At 35.3% G+C, this 13,318-nt stretch overlaps 1 protein-coding gene across 6 annotated transcripts in view; it reads right to left on the bottom strand.

Moving 5' to 3' along the window:
- GRIK2 (glutamate ionotropic receptor kainate type subunit 2) overlaps positions 1-13,318 on the bottom strand; it is a 764,129-nt gene that overhangs the window by 324,398 nt on the left and 426,413 nt on the right. For all 6 annotated transcript variants that reach the window (XM_071218609.1, XM_058307194.2, XM_058307193.2 and 3 more), the window contains one exon: positions 7,096-7,203. In XM_071218609.1, the coding sequence (XP_071074710.1) occupies positions 7,096-7,203 (108 nt within the window). The remainder of the gene's footprint in view (positions 1-7,095; positions 7,204-13,318) is intronic.

Below are 13,318 nucleotides of genomic sequence, written 5' to 3'. Positions count from 1 at the left end.
TTGACATCAAAGCACTACTACAAAATAGTAGTGTACTTCTATTTGGCTAAGTATTAACGGGAGGACTTTTAAAGATGGAGTGGTACCTGATCTCTCAAAGACAATAAGGAACATTTCATAGCAATGCTGAAATGATGCCTACCCAGGATAATTCAAAGTAAAGAGCAATGACCTAGGAACTCAACTACCTCCATATATACATTAACCAGGCAACAAGGGCAGTGAAAAGAACTCCTCAGTGATCACCTTTCTAAAACTGTTTTCCCCCCAGGTTTTACAGGGACTGAAATTTCAGTATATTAGAATTGTTGTATTACTCTAAGGACAATAAGTCAATAGTACATAATCATGTTATATAAGGGATGACTAATCTAACCACAACTTTTTATGTTTAGAATTTTAATTTTTACCTAGGGCAAATTCAACTCTAACCTAACTAAACAGTTAGGAGGCAGGTAATAATTTTGATTTTTAATGAAAGTTAAATCAATGGATTAAATCTAAAAAATGACAAGGTAGAAGCATTCAATTAAGGGTCATCTTTCCAAGGATAAAAATATAGTTGAGAGATTAATTTGAAATCAAATCTATTCGTTCAGTTTAGTATACATATTTTAATTCAAATCCAGCAGTTAAAAGGGGAAAAAAAACAAGATTTGGTATTTTCTGATAGATTAAAATAAGAAATTGTTTGGACAAAAATAAGAAATGATGTGGCCTCAAAGAAAGTAATCCTATTGATTTCTAAGCATAAATACCATATATAAACAGTTTTCTTAAATATTTCAACATTCTCAAGTTTTATAGTTTTTATGCAAAATAATAACTATAAACATACCCACACAAGAAATGTAGAAAAAATTCTGAGACAGCACACATCATATATTCTATATGAAATTAGACAAGAATTAGACAAATTAAATGACTGTTATATCAAAATAAAGACAGTAGGCTTTCTTGCCTCTTACGAAGCAAGCAAAATATTTTTGACTGACTTTAAAATTTACTGGCCAACATCATCATTAGCGTTGTTTTCATACAAAGAGACAAAAAAATTAACTCAGTTCTTGTGAAAGCTGGGGGTCAGTGTTGCCATGGGGACCAAAGGATAGGTAGCAAATGCCATCAAAGAGCAAAAGATAAAAACTGCTGTGCTTTGGGTATCTAGAAATCTATCAAAGAAATAGCTCTCACCTATTAGGGAAGATTTTCAGATTTAGATACATGATGAAGACTGTAATTCTTCCATTCAAACACATATTTTTCTAAAGGCAATTAATGGGCAAAGTATTCTAAAGGCAAGAGAAATGTCAAAAATGTCAATGGTAAAGATTTCTATAGAAATTCCTCCTTTTTCTTAAATAAACACATATTCTACAAAAATTCCTCAAAAGGCACTTTGAAACACGTTCTGATTCTGGAATATATATTACTATAAACTCAGGCAGCAGGGTTTCACTATTAATTCTCATCCATTATATACATTATCAAAATATTTTTGTTTTCAGCAAGAGGTTTATGGATTGTTGATACCAGTTTCTGAACTGGTAGGTACAAATGCAAGCGATGAATATTCAGAAAGTAAAGGTATTGAAAGATGAAATGAAGTTTCACTTATAACTGAAATATGACAAAATTTAAACTTTTTAAAAGGTTTTCATATATGGACTATCTTGCTTTATATTATTTATATAAATTCTTAATTTTGAGGAATTGACAAATATATATTCCTTAATATGCCTTTTCTCTTACAAGAGTTTCCTTAAGGATATGAGAGTTAGAAGCTGATTTTATTATAAAAACATGTTGAGCTTCTAGTCCCAAATTCCTTCAGGCCCCTTAGTGGTATCTCTGACCAGAGAATTCAGTGTTTTCATCTTTATGATTGTAATATTAAAATAATATTAAGACATCAAGCCAGTATTAATAAGGATTTCTTAGATATTTGCTTTTGACAAAACAGGAAATTCTAATCTCCAAATTCTATTTTAATATAGAGATCACATTTAAGACTATTAGCAAAGCAGCCAAAACAGATAAACACTGATGCTAGAAAAGAATGGTAGTGATACACGAGAATGATTTAATGTAGCACCTCTACTTAAGCATATATTCTTTAATGCAAAAAAAACTCCATTTGAACAATCACGTAAGTATAAGAATAAAAGACAGATTTTTCTAAACTGGTGAACACAAGAAGTACATTGTGCTCACACAGGACATTCAATAAGAAAAGATAATCACACAGTAGAATTAAATGACTTTATTATTGCATTACAGTTTTCTTAGAAGAAACTATATTTTATCTGTAAGTGGTTGTTTTCCCCAAAATGACCTCTAGGTTGCTCATCTTACAATGGAAATGTATAATTTCCATATAATGTTGTCTCAGTTATTCCAAACCCACTTTATGAAAAACCTTTCAATTTGTTTTGCTCTAAGCTTTCTATTTTTTGAAACTATATTCTAAAAACCTCTTGATTATTATTGTAATGTCTGATATGATTTGTCATGTGTTTTCTGCCATCTGAAGCTGATCTATCCTAAGCACACTGCTAAGCTTAAGAGGCCTAGGGTTATAAGGTTAAACCATTTCCAATGGTAAAGCATGCCCTGTTGTATATTCTAAAAAAAGGTCTATAAAGGTCCCCATTTTATCGTCAGTTATGAAGACAGTTTTATATTTCCTCATAAGTCTATTTTTCTTAACCTTTCATTACTTTTGCTACTCTATCTTCCTCCAAAATATTTCAAAAATTTCACTGAGAGGCTGAATATTCAGACAACTAGAACTCATACCACAATAGAACTCTGTCCCACAACTTCTATAGCAACCAGTTCCAGGAAGCCAAATCACAACCTTTGAAGCCATCAGTTTAGAATCATCAGGACTTGGTCAATGACTCCCAGCTTTCCCATTTTTACCACCCTTCCAACTCAGGATCAACAAGCGAAAGTTAAATATGTTCCACAAAACAATCACACAAGATTCTCTGCATCTAGTTAGTGCCCTCGAGTTTCCTTATACCAACAACCTCCAGTTGGAGCACACGTGAAGCTTTCCCTTTTTTCATTATAAACTTTCCCACCTGGCCCACCTTCCTGTAAGTATCTGCCAAATGAAAGGGAAATACTCTGATTCTCTTACTATAACAAGTTCTGAAGAAATGGCCTCTGTCTGTTCTTATTTGGGTGGTCTTCATTATTTCCACACCATAACTTAGGAGAAAAAAAGGAAACTTTAAAAAAAGAATAATTATTATTTATTTTTTGATGTAGTACTGGTGATGAAAATTTTATGTAAATTTTAAACTGCCCGATATAGGGGATCACATTTGGCATTCGGCAATGGGCATCATTGCAAGCTTATATTTCAGGGCTGCCTTCCCCTACACTCTAAATCTTTTATCCCTGTGAATCTTTGCCAAACAACTCTTTTAACACACTGTCCCTTTGTTACTGGACTTCTGTTCCCGCTCCTGAGGTTTGTGCAAAACTGTAAAAAAGTTAAAAAAACAAAACAAAACAAAACAAAAACCTGTGTGATTGGAAAATAACTGTGCCAGAGACTTGAGTAAGCTTTTCATGTGAAGCATCTCTTAAAATTCTGAACAGTGATCCTTCGTTTACTGAATGGCCAAAAAATATTTCTTGAGGATGTACTTTGTCTCAGATATTTTGAGAGACTTTTGAATATATAACAGTGGAAAAGGAATGATTTTCTTATTGGAGCTTGTGAGCAAGGCCTGGCTAGGGAAATGGGCCTTTAAAGTCGTGCAGATGATTATACCTTGTGAAAATTGCTAAGAAGAAAAAGTAGGGAAACGGACTTTGGCCCAGTGGTTAGGGCGGCCGTCTACCACATGGAAGGTCCGCGGTTCAAGCCCCGGGCCTCCTTGACCCGTATGGAGCTGGCCCATGCGCAGTGCTGATGCGCGCAAGGAGTGCCGTGCCACACAGGGGTGTCCCCCGCGTAGGGGAGCCCCACGCGCAAGGAGTGCACCCATAAGGAGAGCCGCCCAGCGCGACGGAGGGAGCAGCCTGCCGAGGAATGGCGCCGCCCACACTTCCCGTGCCGCTGACGACAACAGAAGCGGACTAAGAAACAAGACGCAGCAAAAAGACACAGAAAACAGACAACCGGGGGAGGGGAGGGGAATTAAATAAATAAAAATAAATCTTTAAAAAAAATAAAATAAAATAAAAATAAAAATAAAAAAGAAGAAAAAGTAGAGGGCACTGTGAGAAACTTAAATTTGGATACAGCTTAGCTAAGAACTAACTAAGGAAGTAATATTTAAGCTGAGATCCCAGGACAAATAAGAGTTGGCCAGCAAAGGAGATTCCAGGCTGGGGAGATTCATGTGCCAAAATAATAGAAAGATTTTGCATACGAGGAAATGAGAGAGGGCCAGCATGCCTGGAGCATAGAAAACATGTGAGAATGTGGTAAGAGTTAAAGGTGAGAGGTAGCAGGGGACTAGTTAGTCATGTTTGAATTGTATTAAAAATACAATAGGAATCAAAGGCAGAGTTTAAATAGAGGAATGGCATACATTGATTTCCTATTAAAAGCCTGCCGTATGGATTGAAGAATGTACTTGAAGGGGGAGTAGAGTGGAGGGGCTTGTTGGAACTCTAATGTCGCTGTCCAAGAGAAAGGTAATGGATCCCTGGTTACTACTGTGGCAATAGGTGTGGAAAGAAATGGATAGATTTTCAACACATTTTGAAAGTAGAATACCCAATATGGACTTTGAACTTACTAGAAAAATTAGGCTAGGGAAAATACTTCTCCTTTCCCTGTTCATGAATACTCCAAACCAGGCTCTTAAGCAAGGAAATTGTCCTTTTATTGCCCAAGGGGAGGAATGTCACCAAGTGTCTATCCTTATTCCCCCTCCCCTGCTCCAAGGAATATCACTGGACAGAAGTAGCTGGCATTGGAGGTAGTACTCATAGCCCTTCTTAGACAAGTTTGCTGAGCTGGGTTCCAACTAAGGTCCCTGTCAACATAGAGTAGAAAAGTTTCTTTCTACGAATTCTTCTTCTACAAAAATATTTTGATCTATGGGTCTTTCTTCCTAACAGCTGTTTCACACTTAAGTTTGACTTTTCAGAAAATGATTTAAAATCTATCATTTAATGATGTACAAAGTATATCTTTTTAGCTTTTATTACTACCCGATCTTCTATTATAATTTTATGAGTCCATTTATTATTGAAGTTTCCTCCACTAGAGTACAAGCTTCATAAGGATAAAAAAAAAAAAAAAAATAGGTGCTCATTACAAATGTATTCATGTGAGTAAATGAAATGTGTTGGTCAAAGATTACCGAGGCAGAATTAGGAAAAGGCAGTGGACACAGAGAGGAAGATTCAATAAAGCTAGCATTTTACACATTGTCCTCTTCCATTTTCCTTGCCCAATAATGATAAGGCAGTACTGAGACTGGCATTAAAATTCCTAGTTTCAGCACCTATAGAGATGATAATTCCAGATTCTTTTAGAGACCACGATATTCTAATTTGAACTTTAGAGGGAAATCTTTAGTATTCCACTTTCGGTGGTTAAGAATTTGACACAGAGACATTTAGTTCTAAAAGTCTCATTTACTATGACGCTTTACTTAATTGCATCCTTTGTCAGAATCATTCTTTCTTTGCTCCTTTGAAGGTCTGATGCAGATTTCCATTGCATTTATTTAAAAATGTGTTCCTATCTGGTTACATTGTATTAAAAGTTCCTTGAGGGTAAGAACTGTGTGTAATGAACTTAGAAAAACAAGTTTTAAATTTCAGGAGAGAACACAAAATAATTGTGAAACTTTTTATTTCATAATAAAGTGCTGCACCTTGCTTATCAGCATGGTGGTGCATCACATGTACTTGGTAACCATCATACTCAGGCCTGTCTATAAACCACATTGCAGCATAGAAAAAGCTCCTCCATTGTTTTCTTTACTTTTCATTTAAGACAGTACTAGGTTTAGAGTAATATGAAGACCATCACCATTTTTATACTGATGTGTTGAACGACCAGCAATAGTTGAAGCTGTTCACAGTGACATGGATACCTAAGAAAAATAAGGTAAGAACTTTCCCAGTAAACACTGGGAGAAAACCCTTGAGAACTAATTGAACACCACTATTACACAACATTCTTCAGTGTAGACTAATGTTCTCATCTTGGGAGCAAGTAGTTTGTCACTACTGTCAGTGAGCTTTTGGCTTCCAGGTTATTATAAAACATTCCTGCCTTTGCAAGGTCTTGCCAAAGGATGCAGTCTGAAACTCTTAGTAAGAGGAGGTAACAGCCCTATCAACTTCAATCACTCAAGTATTGGCCATTACACACTTCTCCCTCTCTTGGTGACATCATCAAAAATTTGTTTTTTCTCTCTCCTGTATCATTGGAATCAGCATTCCAAAATGCTGGTATCTCAGGCTAAAAGAACTCTTCTGATTTAAATTCCTTCCTCAGTTTCCATCAGTGAATAACCCTCAATTTTAAATGGAGAACATATGTTAAACTAAGTACATATCTTAAATTCTGTAAGCCTCACCTGTGCTTTACCTCAATCCCTAGAAATAAATTCAAGTAAGAAATACATTGAGAATACTATCTTGATCATTTGTGTTCATACCTAATTTAATTTGCTGTCATCAGTCCATTCATTTCACTTGAATATTTCACAAAAATGAGAAATGTTTCAGCCTTTAACCCATTTTAAAGCCTGCTCCAACAACAGTTTATATAAAGAGTGATTATAAGCAGCATATAAAAATATCCATATTAAACTAAACATTTTCTAATTACTTTAATAAATTTAAGGTTAATTAATATTATATACATTTCAAGGATCCAGAAAAACCTGGTGAGAAAATAAAATATTTAAATTTTCATACAAAAATATTTATCCTTATATCCTAATTGTTAACTATTCTATTCAATATAATGAATTGAAAACTTATTTTGTAGAATGACTCAAAAAAGTTAAACATAAATGAAATGTGTCTACAACAGAACATACTTATTTCCTCATAAGGATGTTTTCCATTTATTAAAGTAAATAAGCTGAATGCCTCAACTACCTTTTCAAGACCTTCTTCCTTAAGACTGATCACATCCAAATCAAAATCTGTTCGTAAGCCATTGGTTTTATTGAAAGTTATTCTGCCTGTGAGGCCTTCCCAGTGTGCCTATGGGAAAAGAAAAAACATAGATAGACAAATAAGTAAAGAAAGAAAAAGGAAACATTTTTACACACACAAAAAAGCAGATATTATATTCATTAGTTCTCTTAAATTTATATTGCTACAGATTTTTAAAATATTTTTATGCTCTTTTGAAATCTGAAGGAAGTTTTTTCCTAAATAAATTACCTAATTTCAATATGAAATGTATTATAAACTTTCCATTTTATATAATGCAATTTTTCCAGGTACAAATTTTATTTCAAAAGAATTTGAAAACTATATTAGTAAACATCTCTTGGCAAAATAAGAATTCAGTCATTTATTATGATATATGAGATATTGGATAAATCATTAAAAATAAATAGAGTGACTGTTAGAAAAATGCTACTCTTAAATTCATACCAATATGAAAATAAACGTATTTTATTACAATGAAGGAAATTGAATCCAGGAAAGCCTATATTACGCTATTTCAGTTACACACTTTCACCTTAGAATAATGAACTTAATACTTTAGTTTTCCCTATGAAAAAAAAATGGGAAAAATGTATCATACTTATTTCAATTCAAGCTCTACTTTCCATAGAAGTACTTTTCCATGAAGAAAGAGGAATATAATAATCTGGCTACATAATGGGTTCATCCCTCAATGCTGATCAAATATCTAGACTTTTAAAAAATATAGAGAGAGGAGGGACAAGATGGCATCAAATTAAGTGCACCCAAATCATCTCTCCTACAAAAAATGGCTAAGTGGGGGCAAAATCCTGCCTTTGTGAGCTATTTTGGGAATTCACAAAGCAGGAGGCTTCAGAGCATCATCTGGAGAGAGTGTGACAAAAAAAGTGATTGTTCAAGTTAAAACCATGAGTTTCTGGCCCTTCTGGCAGGAGCTGTGGGATTGTTAAACCCCTCTCTCAGGGCAGGAAGTCACAGTGATCCCCAACTCTCGCCAGTCACCCAGATGGAGGAGAATAACTCTGAGAGTGGAAGAGTTCCGGGGAAGGATGGAGAGTGGTCCCATGAATGGGGTTCAATTGTCTGGACCCCACTTCTTTGAGCTTTGAGGAGTATACCAGCTGACCTGAGGAAAAACCAAGAAGAGAGGAGAGGCAAATGCGTTGAGGTAGCCCCTGATTTACCTAACCTCCCCAGGACTGGGAAAACTGGCCTGGGAGAAGGTGGAGTCAGGCAATTAACAAGTCCTGTGTAACTCACCTAAGGGAGGGGGGACAGTAGGAATGCTTAATAAACTTCCAAGAGCATACTTAGGGTTCCAGGCAAGGTGTGGGTGCTGTCTCTCAAAGAGACTGAGAGTCATTTTTTTCTGTGGTGTGTTGAGAGTCAAGGGTTTCATTTGAATTTCAAAAGGGAACTCTCACACAGGCTATTGTTTCCTGCTGCCCTGGGAAAGAAAGCAGTTAGGAGAAAAGGGGGGTGGGGAAGGACAAATCCCTAATCAGCAGTTTATCTAATTGCAAAGAGTCAATCCTGCCTCCCGGAAAGGAATTTTTTTCTGAAGAGCTAATCAACCCAAAAAGAAAGAATGTACAAGGTCTCTAGTTTGATTCCTAGCTCCTCTTAAGAGTAGGGACCCACTGGGATATTAAACATCTAGCTGATGCTGTCGGACAGGGAAAACATAGACATTATCCTTGTATTTGCTCCCCTTGGGTCTCTTATTTTTCCAAAAAAAAGTTTATTTTGTAATATAATTTAACTTAGTGTACTCACTAAAACCTACTTCAAAAATCTGCAGCAAGCTGTAGGATAGTTGATTAATAAAAACTGGCAGCCTGACAAGCTCCAGAGGGGCTTAATAGGGATGTCTGTTCTTAATTAGTGTTTGGTTGTTATTGTTGTTTTCTGGTCTTTCCTTCCTATTTATTCCCCCCCCCCCTTTTTTTTTTCTTTTCTATTTTTTAATTAGGTGCTCCCAGCTTATTTCTTGTTTGCTGTATTTTCTCTTCTTTCACTTACTCTTTTCTGTGTGTACTAATTTTGACTACCAATGCTATCTCTTTTCCTTCCTACATCTATCTTCCACTTTCTGTTGTTTTTATAACATTCCATCTCTCTTTGCTTAGCTCCCATTTTTTCTGGCTTTTTATTTCTAACACTTCTATTTTCTATCTTTTATAAACTCTTTCTCTTTTTCTCCTTTCTTTTCCCTTTCCTCTCTCCTCATAACACTGGCCTTTTAATTAATACTATATTCTTCTCCATATTCAGTTTCCCATTTCATTGTAGGCACTCCACATTTTTATTCCTATAACACTACACAGCTTACATGAGTTTAATAATCATTCTCCTAGGTTTTATATAGTTCTCTGCTACCTTTTACTATCAATATTATTATTATACTTTTTCTTTTCTTACATCTTTTGCCTTGCCTGGCCCTAATCTTTTTCCTCCAACAAAAAGGAAATAGAATAAGAACAAAATGTCAAAGAGAAAACTTAACACACATGCAAAAACAGCAATGAAATAAAACCCAAGACTAGAGGGAGAAGCTTATCAACTGAACAAACCAATCAAGACAGAACAAAAAATTACAAATGATACAAATAATCAGGAAGACAAATAATCAGAAAGACATGGCCCAGTGCAATGGACAAACTAAAAACCATGAAGAGAAGCAGAACATTGAACAAGTAATCAAAGCTGTCCAAACAAATATCATGGACCAATTTAATGAAGGGAAGGAAGAGATTAAGGCTATTAAGAAAACACATGGAGAACATACTGAAGAAACTGTAAACATACACAAAAAGATAATGGATATAATGGTGATGAATGACACAATCCAAGAAATAAAAAATACAGTCTCAGCAAATAACAGCAGATTTGAACAGGCAGAGGAAAGAATTAGTGATGTGGAAGACAGTACATCTGAAATCAAACAGATAGTAGAACTGATTGAAAAAAAGATTGAAAAATTCCAGCAGGGACTTAGAGTTTTGAATGACAACACAAAATGCACAAACATATGCATTATAGGCATCTGACAGGGAGAAGAGAAGGGAAAGGAGACAAAAGGGGTTCTAGAGGAAAAAATGGCTGAAAGCTTCCCAAAACTATTGAGGGAGATGGATGTACATGTCCAGGAAGTGCAGTGCACCCCAAACAGTTTAAATCCCAACAGGCATTCCAAGACATAAGCTTGTCAAATTATCCAGTTCTCAAGACAAAGAGAAAATACTGAAGACAGCAAGAGAAAAGAGAACCATAACATACAAGGGAAGCTCAATAAAATTAAGTCCTAATTTCTCAGCTGAAACCATGGGGGCCCGAAGGTAGTGGTATGACATAGTCAAGGTCCTAAAAGAAAAAAATTCCCAGCCAAAATACTTTATCCAGCAAAGCTGGCATTCAAAAATGATGGAGAGTTCCAAGTATTCACAGATAAACAAAAACTAAGAGAGTATGCCATTAAGAAACCTGCCCTTCAAGAAATACTAAAGGGAGTTCTGCAGGTTGAAAGATAAAAACAGGAGAGACAAAGTTGGAGGAGAGTATAAGAACAACTAAAAAGACAAAAAGAGAAATAAAAACAACATATTGCATACAAAAATCCAAAGAAAATATGGTTAATTTAAGTAATTCCTTGAGAGTAATAATACTAAATGTTAATGAATTATACTCACCAGTCAAGAGACACAGATTGGCAGAATGGATAAGGAAATATGACTCATCTATATGCTGTCTACAAGAAACCCACCTTAGACCCATGGATTCAAGGAGGTTAAAAGTGAATGGCCAGAAAACAATCTTACAAGCAAACAATAACCAAAAAGGGCAGGAGTAGCTATACCAATATTGGACAAGATAGACTTTAAAAGCAAAACTATTGTGAGAGACAAAGATGGACACTAAAATTAGTAAAAGGGGTAATCTTTCAAGAAGAAAGAAAAATCATAAACATTTATGCACCTAACTAGGGTCCCTCCAAATGCATTAGGCAAACACTAGAAAAATTAAGTGAAGGAATAGATGCCTCTACAATTATCATGGGGGAATTTAATACACCATTATCACCATTAGGCAGAACATCTTGACAGAGAAACAATGAAGAAACAAAAACCTTGAATATATTAGAGAATCTGAACCTAATAGACATACACAGAACACTATACCCAAATACTGGAGAATATACTTTCTTCTCAAGAGCACATGGATCATTCTTTAAGATAGACCACATGCTAGGCCACAGAGAAAGTCTCAATGAATTCAGAAAGATTGAAAGCATGCAAAATAATTTCTCTGACCACAATGAAATAAAGCTGGAAATCTGCAAGGACCAGAGAACCACATTAGGAACAAAGATGAATGTTAAGCAACACAGTCTCAGACAAACAATGGGTCAGGGAGGAAATCTCAAAAGAAATCAGTAACTACCTTGAAACTAATGAAAAGGACAACACAACATATCAAAACTTATGGGATCCAGCAAAAGCTGTACTGAGAGTGAAATTCACAGCCATAAATTCATATATCAAAAAGAAGAGCTAAAATAGAAGACCTAACTGCACACTTGGAGGAATTAATAAAAAAAAAACAAGAAACTGATCTCAAAGAAAGAAGAAAGAAAGAAATAATGAAGATCAGAGCAGAAATAAATGAAATAAAAAATAAAGTACTAGAAAAAATAACAAAACGAAGAGCTTGTACTTTGAGAAGATCAATAAAATTACAAACCCTTAGCTAGACTAACAAAGAAAAAGGGAGAGAAGATGAAAATACACAAAATAAGAAATGAGAAAAGAGACATCACCACTGACCACACAGAAATAAAGAGAATCATAAGAAGATACTTTGAACAACTATATGCCAACAAGAAGGACAATCTAGAGGAAATGGATAAATTCCTAGAAACACATAAGCAGCCTACATTGATGAAAGAAACTGATGATCTCCAAAAACTAACTACAAGTAAAGAGATAGGATCAATCATTAAAAACCTCCCAATTAAGGAGAGCTCCGGGCCAAACAGCTTCATGGGTGAATTCTACCCAACATTCCAGAAAGAACTAATACCAATCTTGCTTAAACTCTTGGGAAAAATTGAAATAGAAGGAACATTGCCTAACTCGTTCTATGATGCCAACATTATTCTAATACCAATGCCAAACAAAGACACCACAAGAAAGGAAAATTACAGACCAATCTCTCTAATAAACCTAGATGCTAAAATCCTCAAGAAAACACTTGCTAATTGTATTCAACAACACATCAAACAAATTATACACCATGAACAAGTGGATTTCATCCTGGGTATGCAAGGATGGTTCAACATAAGAAAATGAATTAATGTAATACACCACATAAACAAATCAAAGGAAAAAAATCACATGATCATATCTACAGATGCATGTAGCAGTTTGATATGGTTATGAATTCCAAAAATAGATACTGGATTATTCTTGTAATCTGATCTGTACCTGGGCATGATTGAGTTATGATTAGGGCACCCTTGGTAGGTGGGGACTCACAGATAAAAGACATGGCAAAGAACAGAATTAAGGGTTTCTGATGTTGGAGTTTTGATGTTGGAGTTTGATGCTGAAGACTTAAGCTGGATCCCTGGAAGTCAGCACACAGAGGAAAGAGAAGCCAGCCTCTGGAAGAAAGGAACCTTGAGCCCAGTGAAAAGCAAGCCCCAGGAACATAGGAACCCAGGAAGCCTGAACCCTCGCAGACATCATCAGCCATCTTGCTTCAAATAGACTTTGGTGAGGGAAGTAATTTATGCTTTATAGCCTGGTATCTGTAAGCTCCTACCCTAATAAATACCCTTTATAAAAACCAAATAATTTCTGGTATTTTGCATCAGCACTCCTTTGGCTGACGAATACAATGCAGAAAAAGCATATGACAATAGATAGCACCCTTTCCTGATGAAAACATTGCAAAAGATAGGAATAGAAGGAAACTTTCTGAACATGATAAAGGGTATATATGAAAACCCCCCAGCTAACATCATATACATTGGTGAAATCCTAAAAGCTTTCCCTCTAAGATCATTAACAAGACAAGGATGCCCACTATCACCCCTCCTATTTAATATTGTGTTAGAAGTACTTGCCCGAGCACTCTGGTAAGAAACAGATATAAAAAG

The sequence above is a fragment of the Dasypus novemcinctus genome, chromosome 11, assembly GCF_030445035.2.
Source record: "Dasypus novemcinctus isolate mDasNov1 chromosome 11, mDasNov1.1.hap2, whole genome shotgun sequence".
Lineage (NCBI taxonomy): Eukaryota > Metazoa > Chordata > Mammalia > Cingulata > Dasypodidae > Dasypus > Dasypus novemcinctus.
The sequence above is the reverse complement of the archived record's forward strand: the minus strand, read 5'-3'. Positions and strand labels throughout refer to the sequence as shown.